General features: G+C 29.9%; 1 protein-coding gene across 1 annotated transcript; it reads left to right on the forward strand.

Annotated features, from left to right (window-relative positions):
- The first annotated feature begins 17,558 nt into the window (after nt 1-17,558).
- LOC110706555 (probable trehalose-phosphate phosphatase D) lies at nt 17,559-19,823 on the forward strand. Its single transcript, XM_021884483.1, has 8 exons — nt 17,559-18,069; nt 18,169-18,309; nt 18,426-18,497; nt 18,644-18,883; nt 19,078-19,155; nt 19,272-19,341; nt 19,462-19,625; nt 19,741-19,823. Exons 1-8 carry the CDS (start codon nt 17,803-17,805, stop codon nt 19,807-19,809), a joined length of 1,101 nt encoding a protein of 366 aa, XP_021740175.1. The 5' UTR covers nt 17,559-17,802; the 3' UTR covers nt 19,810-19,823.
- Nucleotides 19,824-20,254: the final 431 nt, after the last annotated feature.

The raw sequence follows: 20,254 nt of genomic DNA on the forward strand, positions 1-20,254 counted from the left end.
TGACCACTTATCAACAATCATTTATCATTATTAAAAAAATCACTCATGGTTGCTAAATCGTCAAAAAATCTAATAAAAGTGTCCAATATATTGTCAAAATTTTTGCACCATAAACCTAAATATAATAGAAGTGTCTCCCATATAATTATTTAAAACTATTCACAAACCCCATAAGCCGTGAACACCAAACAAGAAAGAAAACAAGGTTGATTTAAATCAAAAAGGTTGTAAACAACTCCATATTACCCACTATAATTAAATTTTCATAATATAATACAACATGCTCTAAAAAGCATTCCAATAGACAATAAGATCCCCTTTACATTATTTAATATGTTTATGAAAAATCCTTTGAAAACAAAGTGGTAGGATATTCGAATTTATTAACATTATATAATTTTTTCATAAATTTTTTTTTTTTAGTTTTTTTTTTTTTTTTAAAAAAAATTTTTTTTTTTAGGAAATGGTGGTGGGAGGAAAGAGAGTGAAGTGTTGTTGTAACTTGTAAGTGCGAGAGGCACTAAATGGCAAGAAAAGTGGGCCCATAATGAATCACAGCCCAAGCATCATGACATGTCCATAACTTCAAGTGGGCCCACTTGTGTTCTTGAAAAAAAAGCCGCAGTGTTTGGGTCGTTTTCCAACTTCTCTTTCTCTCTCCTCTCCATTCGTGGGACAGTCAATGGGGCCCATTAAGGGCCCATTTCCGCCCAACCGAAAGTGACCCACTTTTTTTTCATCTTAATTTAGGATTCGTGGCAGTTAATTCAGTTAGTAGCCCCAAAAAAAAAAAAACAATTTTTTTTTTTTTTTTTTTTTTTTTTTTTTTTTTTTTTTTGCTATAAAATTAAATGTACCTAACCTTTTTTCCTCAAAAATAAAAATGTACCGAACTAACCTTTTCTTATCTTCTTGTTTAACCCAAATCTTGGATGATTCTTCGAATCTTTAGGAGGTTAAGATATGATAAGAATGATTCATATAGATTATACAAGAATTTTACACGGTTGCTTTGGAATCTAAATTGTTTTTAACTAGAGTGTAGTAAAGTGAGCAAATAGTAGTACTAAGCTAAGAGAATCATGCTAAAAGAATTGCACCACCCATCTATAAATTTGATGGCATAATATCTAAGAAGGTGTGATGCTTCCATATCAAATCATTTTTAGAATAGAATTAGAGATTTATCATACGTGCAAATTGCTTAAAACATGTATAATGTTTGGCGGCTAGCTAATCTCTTTGTGTGGCCGGTTTTGATTACTTAGTTTTCAACTGTTCTATGATAAAAAGAACTTTTGGATTAATGACTAAGAATCTATATATTTTTTAGGACTTATATTTTACTTTTCAGTTTGATTTAGTTTAAATTAAATCTGTCTAATTTAGATCAATTTACATTTACGTGTTAAAAATAACTAGTGCAACTATTTGCACGTACAAATCATTAATCCGAAATTGATAGTCACATAGATATATATAGTATAATTTGATTAATTAATATTATGATAATGAAATCTACACGGGGGAGTGTATCATGATCAAATGCATGCCCGAAAAGTCAGCTTAGATTTAATTTGTAAGTACATGTAATGCATGAATATTTTTTGTTCAATAATAAGACCTAACAAGGATTTGCTTTCCATTAAGAGAATATGTGCATAACACTACCTTTAATAATGGATTCTTTCTACTCATAATGATGTGTTATTAGCTGAATGTGACTTAAGATATGTTCTGATTGCTATGTAAATTCGACACTTAGCTCTCCTAGCTTCTCCCACCCGGCCCCCACCTAAAAAATTGTAATCAATGTTGCTCTAATTAGGGGTTTTGGCTCTTTTTGTGAATAATAATTTCTTAATTATATGAAATTATTACTATAGTATAGTAAGTATAATAGTAGCCAGTTTTTGTGCAACTATATCATAGATCAAATATTACAAAGTTCTTCTTGATATATAATTCCTAGATATATTTATAACTTAGTTCCAACACATATTAGCTTATGTTATTCGATCAATTTACATAGTAATTAACTAAGAGTATTGAAGTATTTTCAATCTAATACTTTTAAACTTTTTTCTACGTCGAGAGGAGGTAACATGTCATATGGCCGTTGTAACCATCAGCTAACTATACTAATCTAATCTTGGAAGTATTAGCTTCCAAATATCACATGTGACACTTAAATGAAAGTTCTAAAACATTAACAATAAAAACACAAGCTTGAGTTTTGGAAGTGACAGAAATTTTGGACATAATTACTGCAAAAAACCCAAATTATAACAAAATCAGGCGATCTCATCTCATCATACAACTCTGAAAATGTAAGATCAAACTAACTTATGGCGGTGGATGGCAGATCATACACAATTAATTAAAAACTAAATGATGATTTGGCACCCTAAAAATGTGTTAACGTGGCCTAATTATGTCGCTATGTTTTTTTACAGTCTTTGAAAAAAAATAATAATCATTCCCTTAAACCATAGGGTATGTACGTAGATGAATCATGAATCACAAGAAAATGGTGACAAAACATAGGTTTGTTAATATGTTGTCATTGCTGACAATTTCTTGACTCATAATTTAATAAAAACTATAGAATAAAATTATAACATATAGTTTTAATTATATGATTCCTCGAAAAGATTAATGAGATTTTCTTCCGTCTTCCAAACAAAAACAGTGACTTTCTTTTTTGACTCTGATTGCCACCCCCCTTGTCGTGTTGAAATTCAACAGGTCCACTGATGCCAGTCCAAGGCACTGCCTTACAAGAGAAGAATTCTAAATTCCTGGTCCAAATTTATTTTTCTTACTTTATATTATATGATTATATACTTGTATATGATAGATAAATTAAATATGTATTTATGTAACGAGAATCAGGTACTATATATAAATTTTAATTTTTTTTTACATGTTTCTATTTATGCCTCCTCGTATAATGACTGGTAAACTTAGCATCTTTGAATGTCAACGCTTGATTTTGACATCTACGAGAAGCAACCAGCAGTTACGGGTCATAACTACAATTTCAAAAGTTGGTTATTATTATACTCCCATTACAGTCGCGAGGAGCGGTGATTTTGTTATTGGCACGTTGATAGTGTTATTTGAACTAATTATTCATGTACATAGTGACTAGGTACAGATAAGAAAAACACTTTGGATATGCGTGAATTATATATGTGTACTTTAAAGGTGATCAATAATGACCTGACTTTAAAAAAAAAACACACACACGCACGCACTTTTAGTTCAAAACATAAATCAGACTTGTAAAGAATTACTGCTTTTGCCTGAATTTGCGACACTTTTTTATTTTGCGGATTTGGACATGAAATTATTCATGTTCGGTCCGAAAGCTATACTTAAGTAATAGAGTGAGTATCATTTATGTATATTCTTACTTGTTAAAGGTAACATGCTTCACATTGAGGTGAAAACACTAGAAAAGACTAGTTGTTTTACTCAAAAATTGGTCAACCTAGAAAATTAACAATAATGTGCATCATTATGCATCCTTAAAAAGGGGGGTCATGGTCAAGCTAAGATTTTAGTTGGTTAAATAATTTGACTGAATTGAACCTAGACTTGAGCTACACTCCATACATGCATGACATTTTATAGATTTAAATTTGAGATGAAATTAAAAGCATGAACCTCAAATGAATTTATATAAGTGGTTCAAAATCCCTCCTTTGTAAAGGTGGTTTAGATTCATTTGTATTTATATAAGTAATTCAAGATTAGTTAATTTAAAACTTAGATTAATTAGGCTAATAAACATTCTTACTATAATTAATCATTCACAGCTGGGGTGGACAAAACTTTATTCAATTAAGTTCATTAAAAAGTATATACAATTCACATGCGAGAACGTGTTTAGGTCCCATATATGTGAGTACCATTATGAATTGTCTCACATCAAATAAAGAAGAGCGAAAAATAGTATCTAATTTATAAATTACGGAAATTTTTTTCCCATTGTCCAAATCCAATTATTTTGATATGACTGATATGAGTTTCAATAAGACTTATAACCTAAACTCTATTTTTCAATCATGAGCATTATTAAACCTACCCCCACCTTACCAAATAATCCAAAGGGCCAAAATTAGTCGGATCAAAAACGTGGTTTAGTTAGTAAAGCCAAATCAGAAGTCAAGAATGTCAATAAAAGTGAAAGTTAGGTAATTAAATAAAATGCCTAGCTTAACAATATTATGCACTTGTATAATTTTCTTTAAATATAATGCACGAAAAGTAGAAAAGGGATCTTTATAAAATTACTACTGGTATAACTTTGTGCCAAAGAAAGTATCTAATATCCTTAATTTTCTCTAGAATCGTTCAGACCGACATGAATTCTACTGTAGTTTGTATACGACTATATGAGTATAATTACTATACAATAATAGTTGATTAAGTAATTAATTATTCTATATGAAGAAAGTAATCAAGCATTGCTCCGTAACTTCCGACTTTGACCGTTGGCTGCTTGCATGCATGAAATGTACTCGACCATTCGACCGCCCCTATGTATATTTTCTAGATGCTCTTAGTACGTTAGACATAAACAATTACATACATACATTATTACATTCTATATATATAAATATTTTATGTACTAACATGTCTACATTGGTGTGTAATTTTGAAGTAGGATTTACACTTAGGGTAGTTTGGAATATAGCAAGAGTCATAGTCGGTTTAGAATTAGTTACGGTCCTGCCCAAGTATGTGTAATCCTGTAAAGCAGGTATTGCCTCGAGGTCAAAATTTCGAAAATTCCCCATGATAGATACTTCAATCAGACAAGCATATTTACAAAAGAGAACCTGAATATCAATAATATTTAGATTTTTATTCTTTCGATGTTGACCTCTTATTGCCTACGTTGATAATGCCTGATAAACGTATATATTTTTTATATCGTTGAAGATAGGTTAGTTAAGGGGGTGAGGGGAAATGTTTAATTTAGATCTTTATTCTTTTCATGTCGACATATTATTCACTCTGACGAAAGTGCATGAAAAACGTATACATTAGTATCATTAGAGCCAAGTTTGATTAAGGGTTATGGTGGCTATGTAACGAACCAAACATTATGTGTAATGAAATATGATGCTCAATAGACTTATGAGAAGAGAAGAGAATAGTTAAAAGAAGGAAGGTTATTAGATGTCCTCATTACATGGTTTTGCCTAGAAAAAGAGCAACCGCGGTCAAGCAAATGCATGTGAGTTTGGTATTGAATGTATGGAAACATCTAAAAAAGAATCTTTTACATTGCTTTCTCAAATACGCATCTTATGGAACAAAATATTTGTCAAAGAAACATAAAAGAGTACAATTAAGTTAATACTATATACTATACAAATTATTAAAACAAAGGAGATTCACATCGAATCAAAAGTTCGGTAGTTTGCCTAAGTTCTTTGGACTCTCGACACCACCCTTCACCCACGGTTTTTGTGTTCATTTTCTGGTTGTCATGTTTTATAATTGTATTAATTAAGTAATTATGGATTAATCTCTGTTTAATTTGCTTGTAACATGTGGATTTGTAACTTAATACTTTTGTTATTTATTATAATATAGCTACTAGTATGTAGCTATGTAGACTTGTCAAAATTAATTGGATCCAAATTCAATTCGATTCATGGGATCTTGAACCTAGACATGAAAAAACATAATGTCTCTTAAAATACATAACTAAAATTTATTAATTAGGCGATTCACTTCAGAAGAAGAAGAAAAAAAACTAGCTAGAATTAAATTAAGCATTTACTTAACCTAAAAGTATAGTCGGCTTAAGAATTTGCAAATCGTAATCAACATAACACAAATTTAAATCTATCTCAATGCTAATCTAACATTTTGCATAATTTGTAGTAATTTAGGGCCTGTTCACTTCAGCTTAATATTAGTTTAGTTTAGTTTAGCTCTATTCAGTTTAGTTCAGCTCCAATCAGTTCAGTTCAGTTCAATTCAATTCAGCTCTTATCAATTCGGTTCAGTTTAGTTCAGTTCAGTAAATGTGAATAAGCCCATACTAATTAACTGATATATTTTATGCAATAATAATTTGTTATAATAAAAAAGTTAAGCATTTATAGCATAATTATAGGTTTGATTTTATTTGAAATAGTTAGGAAAAGAAAAGGAGACATATATATATGTAGACATGTAGTTACGTATACAAAACTTAATACAACAACAATACCACCCAACCGGTCTTCCTCTACAAAAAAGTATTTGGATTATTATTCTTAATTATGACTTGTACATTCTCTTAATTATAGTGTTTTGAATAATTATATGGTAGTAATTTACAATCTCGTGAGACATAAATATCGAGATTGACTAGTTTTTGTTAATGAAGTGAGCAAATATTTGATATACAATGTATTGAGGAGCATGTCCTTTTAGGTCATGTGATATTATTCAAAAGCGGTGCAAGGGTATATCTCTCATATAGTCATATAACTCATATTGTCTAAAATTGCTACAATATTAATTCAAGTATAATTTTGTAGATGCAGATTCTTATTGTTGGTTGATATGAATTTTGATGGATATAACCTTCAATCGCAGTTGAAAGGTTTGGAATCTTGAGTCTCGGTTAAGAAACGCTAAGCAACACGAGCTTAAAACCTAAACTAAGCCAAGAATACACAAGCACAAGCTTACGTAAAACTTTATAAATTTCAAATCAATCAATCATACTTTTCGTTAAACACCATCACGTATTTATAAGCTAAATAATTAGCCTAAAAATCGGTAAAACAAATTCTAATCTAACTAGGAAACTAACTCTAACTTGTAAAGATAATATTTTGCAAATATGATCTTTAAAGTTAAGCTTATCTTATACTAACCGAATTAAACTAACAAAAATATCCTAATAAATTCGGTCATCTAATAATAAACTAAAAATAAAAATAAAAATAATTATAATAACAATATTGATGCCTTGGAACCGCATCATACTCCCCCTCGAAAAAAACTTGTCCCAAGTTTTAGCAAATCATGGAACCAAGATATCATCCAAATTAATCGAACATGAGCTAAAAGAATATGTCTCCATCCAACCACGTCATGCTTATATTTTACACCAATGAATGCACCACAAACTTCAATTGAATGCTCCAAAATTTTAATTGATGACACACCTTTGTCAATGCAATCAATATAATGGAAATAATACGTGAAAATATTTGTATCCCAATTATCACCATAAAAGGAAGTTGTAGAAATTTGACTTTTTGCTACCAACTTAGATAGTTCAAATGTAACCTCCTCGTCAACAAAACTAGACAAATATACACTTTTGTGCTCCATAATTGGATTTGTAAGATTATCACTCGGTAAAGATACAATCTTTTCCTCGTATATAGCCTCAACAATTGGTTGCTCTAGTTTCTCTTTCTCATAAGACATATCTTGTACACCACATCTCACGTCACGAATTCGAAAACGAGCATCAATTCTATCCAAACATTCATTCATTTTCTGGATTTCCATCATAAATGCTTCAAACCAACTTTTATTTTCCATGTTTATGTGGATGAGAAAACACACAAAACCAGTCCAGAAATTGATCGAAAGTACGAGGACCAAAACCCAATGAAAACACCTCGAAAAATTCTGAAATTTTGTATACTTCTAGACCTATCTGTCTAAAATACTCGACCAAAAATTCAGAAAAAAATTCCCAGCCAAGAAATCGCAGTTTATTTTTTTCTCAACAATGGCAGATTAATTTGATTTTTGACCAGGTGTAAAGAACGAACCCAGTTGAATAGCTATGCTTCTCGAAAAGTTCTCAAATTTTGCAGGTGAAAACTAGACAAAAAATTAACCAATTTGAAAAAAAGAATCACCTCAAAATCTTTAGAAACGAAGGAGAACCAAGTCGATCAATATGACATTCGAAACTGAGTTTTTTGACACAAATTGTCAAACTCGTCCCTCGTCAAACAGCAGCCACACCAATCTGATATGGATTTTGATGGATATAACCTTCAATCGCAGTTGAAAGGTTTGGAATCTTGAGTCTCGGTCAAGAAACGCTAAGCAACACGAGCTTAAAACCTAAACTAGGCCAAGAATACACAAGCACAAGCTTACGTAAAACTTTATAAATTTCAAATCAATCAATCATACTTTTCGTTAAACACCATCACGTATTTATAAGCTAAATAATTAGCCTAAAAATCGGTAAAACAAATTCTAATCTAACTAGGAAACTAACTCTAACTTGTAAAGATAATATTATACTAACCGAATTAAACTAACAAAAATATCCTAATAAATTCGGTCATCTAATAATAAACTAAAAATAACAATAAAAATAATTATAATAACAATATTGATGCCTTGGAACCGCATCATTGGTCTATTATTATAAATATGATATGATCGATATAAAATTAATTTTAGTCTTACATACACCATGTTTTATGAATTAATACCAAAATTTCCCAATAAATATAAAAGATGCATGCATATAATTAAAAAAAAATAAAATAAATAAATAAATAATTTTTTTAAAAATCATTAACCAAGAGAACATCATCAAATTATAATTACAAGGGTAAATAAAGAAAAGTACAGCTAGTTTAATTCTATTAATGTATATCATGCATGGGCATCCCATGCAATCTTTTTAGTGATCTGATAAAACCCTTCACGCACTAAATTTATTATCCGTATTGATAGAGTATAATTGTATAAAACATATTTCTGGAGCTCAACCATCAGGTTAAGTTTTTAGTTGAGATGGTCCACTAACATGGTATCGGAGCCAGCGTGACATAAAGGTCACGGGTTCGAATCTCATCCACCCCCACTTTCAAGTGGAATATTAAGCGCTGGTGTGAGTAACGGGCTCTCGTGTGAGGGGGGAGTGATAGAGTATAAAACATATTTATGGGCCTCAACCATCAACTTAAGCTTTTGGTTGAATTGGTCATTTAACACGTATTTCACTTTCACACATTTTACAAAAGAAGATGCCACAAAATATATTCTAAGATATAAGATATATTTCCAATATTTATCTTTCCTAATATTAAGAAATTCTCATATTCTTGTCCTTGGAAATATTTTGTTCCTTCAGTGAATATCATCTACCTTTGTTTGAAAAAGCTAGCATAGTCTTCATCTATATTATTAACTCATCAACAATGATTTATAATTAGAAAAAATTAAAATTCATCCAAGTCTAAGAAGATCATCTTGCTATACCATTAAGGACTAATTACTTTGAACTGATCAGGATAAGAGAATTTTTTCTTAACATGAAGTGAAAGTATTGGGTGAGATGGACTCGCCATACATATATTGTGTCTAACCGGATCAAATTGAAAAACTCATTACTGATCAAAATATGAGACACTAATGGCTATGCATAGAAAATAACACATTAATAATTAGGCATTTCTCACTCTACAAACATATATTGATATATACATAAAGAATTGGTAAAATTAGTGCTTAACTTTAATTTAGATGTTGGTTATACAAACACTATATAGTATTGGAGTATTTTTTAGTGTGTAACTTCTTTGAATGGTCATTATCAATATAAACTAACATATGAGATTACAAACCTAAATTATTGAAAGTTGAGCAGCATGATACATTTGAAAGTACGTTAAGCATGATACAAGTAAATTTTTTAAACTAATTGAGATTATATTCTACATATATACGTACTAAAAAGTGAGAATATATATTCAACTTTCCACACAAATCAAAAAAAACCTAATAAAATTTTAAATAAAAAATTCTAAATTTTAATTTAGTAGCTTGTTCACATTCATTTATAGAGAGAATGCGTTATATTAATTCTTTCTAATTATTGAAGGTTTAGGAAGTTGAAAGTAGCATTAACAATTTAAAAATTCCTTAATTAATTTTTGTGGGTACAGAATTCCTTAATTTAGAATTATTCACTTTTGTTTCTTTTTTTACTAATTCTTGCATAAATTAGTATAAGAAAGAATCTTTGAACATAAAAGTCCAAACCTTTTAAATTTGGTTGGTAGCTTGGTTCATGCATCCATTTTCCTGTAGATTGTTTCCTAGATTTTCTACTGTACGTGTCATTTATCTCCATCTAATATGGTTGTACTTTGATGTTCTAGTAACCGAACACGAAAAAAAGCAACCTTAAAAATACGATTGGCTTTATGTTAGTGATTAATTTTTTTTTTTAAAAAAGAATGATAGTACTTTTAAGACGATAAATAGCCGCACAATTTCTTTTAATGGTTGATTCTAGCTTGGTTATTGGATAAAGTTACGAGGGTTGATTTGTACAAGATATAAGATTAGATTAGATCTTGGGTATATCATTACCCATTGTGATATTGTATTGTTTGAATGTATATGTAATTATCGAGTTAAGAGCGAATGCATGCATTGGTGCCTTTTGACTATTATTGGAGTGTGTAATTGTATTTAGGTATTTAGTCAAAACAAGCTAAATCTTGACGTACTCCCAATCAAAGAAAGAAGTTGTGAGCTATGAGAAGCCATATAATTAAGGAATCCTACGGTTCCATATGAATTAGAACCTACTAACGAGACTATTGTTATAGTAAGGGTCTGTTCTCATACGAATATTTTCAGTTCAGTTAAGTTCAATTCAGTTTAGTTCAGCTCTAATAAGTTCAGTTCAGTTTAGCTCTTAATTTCCTTCTCTTATAAAAAATTCATTTCACTTCAGTTCATTTCAACTTTAATAAGTTTAGTTCAGTTCAGTTCAGTTCAGCTCAGTGGAGTTGATCGAGTTGAGTTCAGCTCATTTCATTCAATGAGAACAGGTCCTAAGTGCACGGTTGTTAATTTCTTCAAATTGAGGATGAAAATATATACTTCGTATTAGTTAATTATTCTACTCATGTTATAACTATTTCATACTTTCATGGATAAAAACTAGAGTTATGCGATATATTATTTTGAAGTTGGCATGCATCCTCCTTGTATAGTTCTCTCTCTTTGTGCTTTTTTCTCATCATTCATATGAAGGTTTTTATTTTTATTTTTATTTTATTTTATATAAATATATATATGGATTTTCAATGTTGTTAACTTTGTTTATTTTTTACAAGGATTAATTATATAATTTGCATAATTGCATTATTCATTATCTTTGTACAATTGAAGAGGACAAATTAGGTTTTAATTATCGTGAATTCGTGATACACGACGGTAGTTTTTAGACGGAAAAAGTATATACATATTCATATATTCTTTGATTTTTGTTTTTCCATTTTGGGTAATTATAATCCTTTTCACAAAATATAAATGTGAAATTTTTACATAGCATCAACCTTTCCTTTCACCTCATTGATTTGGCTAGCTCAAAAAGAGAAGTCAAGAGAAAATACAACATAAATGTCAAATAAATGGGTGGGAATTAGATCCATTTTAAAGTGACAAATAAAGCACGTGGTCCTTAAATATGATTCTATTCATGAACACGCATGGATAAATCATTAGGAGGAATCTAGAGTAGTCTGAAATTTCTGAATTTTTAGTTGCCACTCCAACAAACATAATTGATCAATTTAAATAAAATTGATTGAAAACCAATTATACAATACTCGTACGTAAATATTTTCTTTTAAAAAGACAATTAAACTCAAAATAAATTATAAGAAATTTATTTGAAATATTTCATAACTAAAATTAAACTTTTGTGACATGTCCCTTTCTCATAAATTTATGATTATATAACTGAATTCAAATCCTTATTTTTTTTATTTGATCAATAAAGGATGTTATGTCTCACCAATTATAATCTATAAACCTCTTCTTCCCTCATTTTAATATTTATTATTCGATAATTTGTTCAAAAATAACCGTTACTTTTTTTTTTCCCATATTTCTCTACTTTATTTTATACTTCCCCCGTTTTCTTTTACTTGCAACACTTACCTAAAAAGGAAATGTCACAATACTTGCAACACACTATAAAAGGAAAGTTACTTTAGGAAAAAAACTACTACGTATACTATTTCCCTTATTTAAAGCACATGACCCACTAAATTACACTCTTAACAACAACTCATCCTATTTTAAAGTTTATTACTACCTCTGTTACACATTATTTGCAACGATTTGACATAAAGTAGAGAGGAAAAATGTCTAATCGTTGCAAATAATATGTAACGGAGGTAGTATATCATGTAAACCCCACCTTTCTTAATTACCATGCTAAAGGGTGTGTTGCATCTAAAAGAAAACGGAGGAAGTATTTTTTACATATCAAACTAATACTCGTAGCACTTCTTCCTTATTAACTTCATTTTCTTTTTTCCGCATCTCATTATTATTATTATTATGTATGGACTATGGAGTAAGAGTGTAAGACAATAAAAACATAAATTGATAACGAAATGAAGCTAGGATTGATATTCAATATACAATCAAAGTTTGTGTAACATTATAAATAATTAGTGTAATAAAAACTACGTACTACTAGTAGTTATATATACAAGAGAATTGAAATTAATGAATTTCGTCCAATAATAAAATTCTACTCGTGATTGATGTGTAAGAGGCAGAAAAGTTATGAGCACATGATGAAAATTCATAAACAAACAAATATAAATTTAAGTATATGCTAAAATGTACTTGTACTACTCAATTGAAACATTAGTTTTCTCATTCATCCACCAACTAACCAAAATAAATAAAATAAATAAATAAATAAAGAATGAACGAACGAACGAACGAACGCTTATTGTTTTGATATTTGCTAATAGTATGAGCTGCTAGTTTCTGATTTACAAGGGGCGCCTTTTTCTTTTTCTATTTTGTCCCACATTTTTTCTTCTTTCTTTTTCAAAGTTTTGTATGTAATTTAATTCAAGTGATGCATAAATTTTATGTAATGTTCGAGTAGGTACGGTTTGCTAAAAAAAGATAGTGTTGTGGCCTGTGGGGTGTATTTTCATGATTGTTTACCACGTATTACGTACCACAATATTTTGCCACCAGTTGAATTAATAAAACACTAGAACTTGCAAGTGCCATGCATTTAATTATATGGTAGAAGAATATGATAATGACTTGACTTCAAGTTTAGGTTATATAGGTACGAGTAGTGTTTATTTCACGGAAAAATATGTTCATATAAGTGTTTTTAATTTTAGATAAATTCAAGAACAATAATTTATACTGATTTAAAGTGGAGTATTCGAATTCAATCCGAGTATAATAAGACACTTGCTTTAAAAATTTTAATAAGATATTTCTAAATTTTAAAGTTTAGATTATAATAAGACATTTTTAAGCGGCTTAATTTGCCACCATAATTAATAATAACTCGATGCTCATTTACACTAGTAGCCTACAAATTAAATCATATTTCTCAATTAGTTGTCTTTCACTTCCTAGTGGGTTTACAAAAATGAACAAAATCAACCAACGTTGAATACTCATCTCGCAACCACGGTTTCACATAATTATTACATTTCTCAACGAATAACAATAACATCAATTAATTAAATTAAGGAGTATGTACTTGTTAAGTACGTCCCATTTTTATTAGCTTATTAAGTACCTTTAATAATGCAATCCTACCACGGAAGTCATATTATTCAACAGTCAATGTTAAAAAGTCAACAAAAAAATACTCAACAACAAAGTAATAATAAATGGGCACTAAGGGTGAGTTTATCCCCAGACTCTAGACTTTGCCACATCAACTTTCCACTAACTTTAAAATATTTTTTTATTTTTCAGATTTATACAAGAGTTTCTCCAAATTCACACATTATCCCAAGACTCATTTCAGACTCACTTATCCTCTCAAAAATATATTTATTTATTTATTTTAAATATCTTTAATTATTTTTTTAAAAAATTATTATAAACATTAGGTGATGAGTTGGCAAGAATTGGTTGGCTAATGAGAAAATGTTGCAGCATTTTTGGTCACATGCAAAGTCTGGAGAAGAGTTTTAATTTTACAAACTCACTCCAAGACTCACATGAGCCTTATAGCACATTAACGCTTGAGTCTTGAGTGAGACTCTACTCAAGACTCACTCCAAGACCCCCCATAAACTTATCCTAACTAATACCTTGTCCAACAAGTGATTCACCCCATAATATGCCACGGAGTAAAAATCAATTTATGCTTATTACAAAGTAATATAAATGTTTATCAAAAAATAATGGTCATTAGTCATTACGATCAAGTTTTAACATACAACCTCAATTTTGAATATTTAATTAGTAGTTAAATATTGAGCTATATATGTATGTAATAATGTATCTTGTATGCACTCTTTTGAAACAAAACATTATGATGTTAACATTGTTAAGAATAATATGTTAATTAATGGTCAATTAATCAATTTCACGTACGATTGAGAGAGAGGCATATTATGTAGTACATTTTTAATGGATTATTAACGTACATTGGTGTGATTTTTCCCATAATTGTTCATATTCATCAATCATCTTCTTCTTTTTTATTTTCACTTCCATTGTTTCATACTAAAAATCACATGGTTCATACAAGTTGTTGTAGGGGTGAAATTTCAATTTGGTGGTATGATTTATACCCCAAACCAAACCACAAATCATAATTTTTTTTTTTTTTTTTGAAACCAAACTGCACCATGCATATTAACAAAGATACCAAATCATATTGCTTATTAGATTTGGTTTTTGTGGTTCGGTTTGATTTTAAACCGAATTACTTTCACCCCTAGGTGATACAACAATCTGATGCATTGTCACACGTCAGTGAAGGCTAAACACAAAATTTTAGAAATATTTAAAGGCATTGCTATTCATGTATGTTAAACATGCCATATGTTTGTTGTCTCATGTGAATTAGTGAACAGTCGGATGATTCAATATCCTAAATTCCTAATCACTCTAGTATGTACCTCGACTCACATACACCTATTCAGCGTCAGAAGAATTAAAAGCAAGAAAATTTAAAGCACTATAATTTAAGATTTTATATGAATTTTAATATTTGTATTACATGCCCACCTCATGTACACTCATCGAGGATACAACCTTTCATAAATAAGTAGAGGTACAATTAATGAGCAATGACTTGGAAATTAGACATACATAGTATTTCTCTAACATACATAAACAAGCTTGATTTATGAAAGATATCTTGATCTAATAGGGCTTTGCTACCTAAGCTATAACAAAATCTAATAGTACTATGTAGAGAAATATGCACATAATAATGGTTTGTTATTTTTTTGGATTTCGAGTGTTCGATAGTCATTCAGTAGAGAGATACATACATCATAACGTTTTAATACTATTTATAAGTACAAGTAAGTTTTTCAATTAATATTTTAAATTTTGTAACAAATTTATACGTCAATCAGTGTTATAATGCAAAAAGAGAACACCTATTTCTTAGATTCAAAATTTTTTTTTTTTCGAATTTGGAACAGTAATAAAAAGAGACTACTAATGTTTGTATAATTGAAAGGGGCACTCCTCACTTCACTTGATATATAAATATGGACTGCATCTTTAAAGTGGACCTCCCCAATATGAGAAGAGGTGCTATCATATATACGTGTTAGGTGCATATATTAGCTTCAAGTAAGAATATAAAGCATTAAGGGTATGTTCTCTTATGTTGAAATTCATTTCAGTTCAATTCAGCTCCTAATTTCCTTCTCTTATAAAATATTCATTTCAGTTCCGTTCAGTTCAATTCAGTTCAGTTCAGTTCAATTCAGTTCATTCCAGTTCAGTTCAGCTCAGCTCAATTCAGTTCAGTTCAGTTCAGCTGAGTTCAGTCAATGAGAACAGACCCTTAGTGTATAATTCAAAAAAAAAAAATTCATTGATACTTAAGGAATTTCTTGATTGTTAACATATTATATTACAATTTCATGACTAAAGTCGAAAAAATGCAGTAGTTGTTAGGATGAACTTGTTGATTAAAGATCATTTTCTTTTTTGTTGGTTATTTGTTTTATTAGTAGAGGAGAAATATTCTTTTGTTATGCTATGTACTAACTACTACATACATTGCTTAACTCTTTAAGTATTATTGTATTAAGATGACCACATTTTTTTTTTTTGACAAGTATTAAGATGACCACATTTTTTCTTCATGTATGTGCATTTCTTTTTTTTTTTTAAAAAAAAAATAAATAAATAAATTGTTATTTACTTTAATAAATTACATATCTACCCAATTTGTGTAAGTTTTCTTGCAATAATCAACATAATGTACAAGTATTATTTAAATTTTTAATAGAGAGGAAAAGAAAAGAAAATTGGTATCAATGTATGAAACCATATATACATACTTTAAACAATGGTCCAAATAATTAGAGATTATGAAAAAGGTTTTTCTCTTTCTCTCACATGGCCCTACAAGTATATTACATTATTTTTTAAATAAGATGCGATTGACCCTGTAACTACCTATAAGTTGTGGTGAAATCTGCTACTTTTCTTCGTCATTTCATATATTTTTTTTCAAATAATATTACTGTTAATGTAAAAATCAATTAGTTACCACGTTGGAGAATTACTCTAAAATAACTTTTTCATATAGGTTTAGCAAATTAAAGCATAATTTAATCCTAAGATTCCAAAATATGCTTTGTATGATCCCCTAGTAACCTAATCTCAACTTTCAACAACGTCTATAAATACTCACTACTTACTCTTTGCTAACTCATTGTAACATTTATAGTGAGCACCACTAATACTTTCAAACTCTATCCATCTCTTTCTAAAGTAGTACCCGCAATTCTTGAGATTTTTGGCATTTGTTAGTTGAATTGAAGTTGCTAACTTTAATTTGTCCTCAAAGTACACAGATACATGAATATGGTATAACACCTCTTATCTTGTAATTTTCTTTCCTTTATATATGAGTAGTATCTTTTAAAATACATGCTTTATGAATTGGAATATGTAGTTTGATATTTTATTGTTGCACCATGAATATGTATGATAAATTACGAGAATCAATTCTAGTATTTCTTAACCTAAATACAAAGTTCATCACTTTTGTGGAAAAATATTATCAAAATGGAAGGTTCTTCTACTTTAGTATCGATACATATCACTAATCAAACATGCATTAACACATAAAACTGAAGTTTCGAAGTATTTTTCATAATCATTATCATCGTGATTGTCACTAATCCGTTTGATTGTCACTTTCAGTTCCTTAGGGTGTTCAAATACCGAACTCAAAACAATATGAATGTAAGCTATTAAAATTATGATGTCTCTATTACATAATTGTCACTCAATAACATCCTTTATTATTGATTGGTATCACTCATATAAGTAATATATAGAAATAGTAGAAAATAGGAATCCTCCATCCATTCATCCATTCACTCATTCATTCATTCAATTTTGATATAATATACATAAACATAAAAAAATGTTATAATATGGTGGGGGCAAGAAGAGAACATAGAATGTAGGGTCCATAAAAATGAAGCATTAAAAGAAATACTTATGCTTTTGAAAGTAACTCTAATACAAAGAGCTGGAAAGGAAGAGGTAGTTTCGTCTGTTTGTGGTTCGAACAAATTATAAATTGACTCCACTTCCCCCCTTTCTTTTTACTTGTGTCTTCCAACTCTTTCTCTTATTTCATTTCATTTCCCCTGTTTTTCTCTCCCCTGTTTCTCTCTCTACTTTTACTTACTACTTCTCTCTCTTAAATTCTTCTTTCCTTTTCTTGTTATTGTTTTTGATCAGAAGAAGCAACAACAACAACAACACCAACAACAACCAGAGAAAATGACTAACCAAAATGTAGTCGTTTCCGATGCAAAATCGAGCATGAAAGTGGCTGTTGCCATCGCTGCTATGTCTAATCAATCACTATTTCCCCCGGCTGTGCCGAAGCCCCCGGCTTCGTCTGCCGGGCGTTTTATACGCCGAAAGCCGGTTAAAAAGCTTGAAACTCAAGGCGGTCCAACTAAGATTAATGCTTGGGTTGATTCCATGAGAGCTTCTTCTCCTGCTAAATCTCCCCCTTCTTCTCCTGAGCATGATTCTTGGATGGTAATAACATAAAACAAATTTGATTACCATTAATTTTACCTTATTACTATTATTATTATTATTACGAAATCTAAAATTATGAAATGGTATGATAATCAGGTGACACACCCATCAGCATTGGAAATGTTCGACGAGATCACGAAAGCATCTAAAGGAAAGAAAATTGTCATGTTTCTTGATTACGATGGTACTCTTTCACCCATTGTTCAAGACCCTGATCGCGCATTCATGTCTGACGAGGTTTGTTTATACCATTACCGTCATTTATTACCACCTACCAAACGTGATGCTATTAAAAATAATACTTGGCCGTGACATTCATTTTCTAATTAATTCGATTGTTTAATTTTTACCAGATGAGAGCCGCGGTGAAGGCAGTGGCAAGATACTTTCCTACTGCTATTGTAAGCGGGCGAGGCAAGGACAAGGTACATTACAAACTTATAATTTTCTATTTTTAGAACATACACTATTAAGTTCAACAAATCGTATATAGTAAATATAAATATATATTTCTTTTCTTGGTCTATCGATCAAAAATATAATTATTTGTTGTACTTTTGTTTTTCGTTAGGTTCACGACTTTGTGAAGCTTAAGGAGTTGTATTACGCGGGTAGCCACGGTATGGACATCGAAGGGCCGGCACACGGTACCAACGATAAATCGGTCGTATGCCAGCCTGCTAGCGAGTTTTTACCAATGATCAATCAAGTGTACAAAAAGTTGGTCGTGAAAACTCAGTTTATCGAAGGTGCTAAAGTTGAAAGTAACAAGTTCTGTTTATCAGTCCATTTTCGCTGCGTTGAAGAGAAGGTATATTTTGTTGTAACGTATCAATTATACTACCTCCGTTACATATTATGTGCAACGATTAGACATTTTCCCTCTCTGCTTTATGTCAAATCGCTGCACATAATCTATAACGGAGGTAGTATTTTATTTCGAGTCGAGTCACTTCGGGTTTTTTTTGTTACGGTATAGTAATCGTTACTTGTATAAATTTTCAGAAATGGGCTGAACTTGCTGAGCTAGTGAAAGAAGTTCTCAGTGACTATCCTAAGCTGAAAATGAACTATGGAAGAAAGGTATGTAGAATCTACATAATAATATATTAAATTTTAATATTACATTTAAAATTTTTTATTATATGATAAAATAAAACTATTCTCATGATATTTGTGTTGTTTGACTGAAATTATAGGTACTAGAAATCAAGCCCACCATTAAATGGGACAAAGGCAAGGCACTTGAATTTTTGTTGGAGGCACTTGGTAAGTTTTTGCTACCTTATATTATAAAATATCCTTAACTTTGTTATATTTTTTTTATAATTTTTTTTTATTTTTTTAAAATCTTATATTAACTTTATTTTATAATTTAATTTTAAACAGGTTATGCAAACTCTAAAGATGTTTTACCAATTTACATTGGAGATGATAAAACCGACGAAGATGCATTTAAAGTTCTAAGGAAGAAAAAACAAGGATTTGGTATACTTGTTTCAAAGTTTCCTAAGGAAACTTCTGCTGCGTATACCCTACAAGACCCCTCTGAGGTAATTAATTTACTATATTATAATCTCGATTATTAATCATAAATTAGTACTTGTCCCGACTAATCGTACTTAATAGTTACTAATTATTGTTTTAAAAACTCGACTTTTTTCTTAGGTAATGTGCTTTCTACAACGGATGGTGGAATGGAAGCAAATATCTCAACGCGGTTACTATAGGACTTGATGAAGATAATTAAACAAGAACAATCAACTTCAAACCCCGTAATATTTTTGTTAATGGGGTTGATTGTGTAATTAGTTTTTAATTTTTGTTTACGGCAATGGAATGAATAGAAGTTAAGCAAGTAATAAGTAATATTAGTACGTAGGGAGGGAAAAAAGGGGGAATTTGAAAATCAAATACTCCCCCTCCGATTTTGTTGTTAAGTAGTTAAATGTTGGGTCGTAAGTTTCAGGATAACCTATGTAATTATTAATTTTCCATGGTGAATATATTAGTGGAAAATATATATTGCAAATTGGAATCTACATCTACTTTTATAATTATGAGTTTATTGTATATATTCTTGGAGCATAAAGCAACCACAACATTGAACTAGCGAATCCTATACATTCTGTGTACGTTTATTATACATGTTAAAGAAAACCATTGAACTATTGAAGATGGT

Source organism: Chenopodium quinoa, unplaced genomic scaffold, assembly GCF_001683475.1.
Source record: "Chenopodium quinoa cultivar QQ74 unplaced genomic scaffold, ASM168347v1, whole genome shotgun sequence".
NCBI lineage: Eukaryota > Viridiplantae > Streptophyta > Magnoliopsida > Caryophyllales > Amaranthaceae > Chenopodium > Chenopodium quinoa.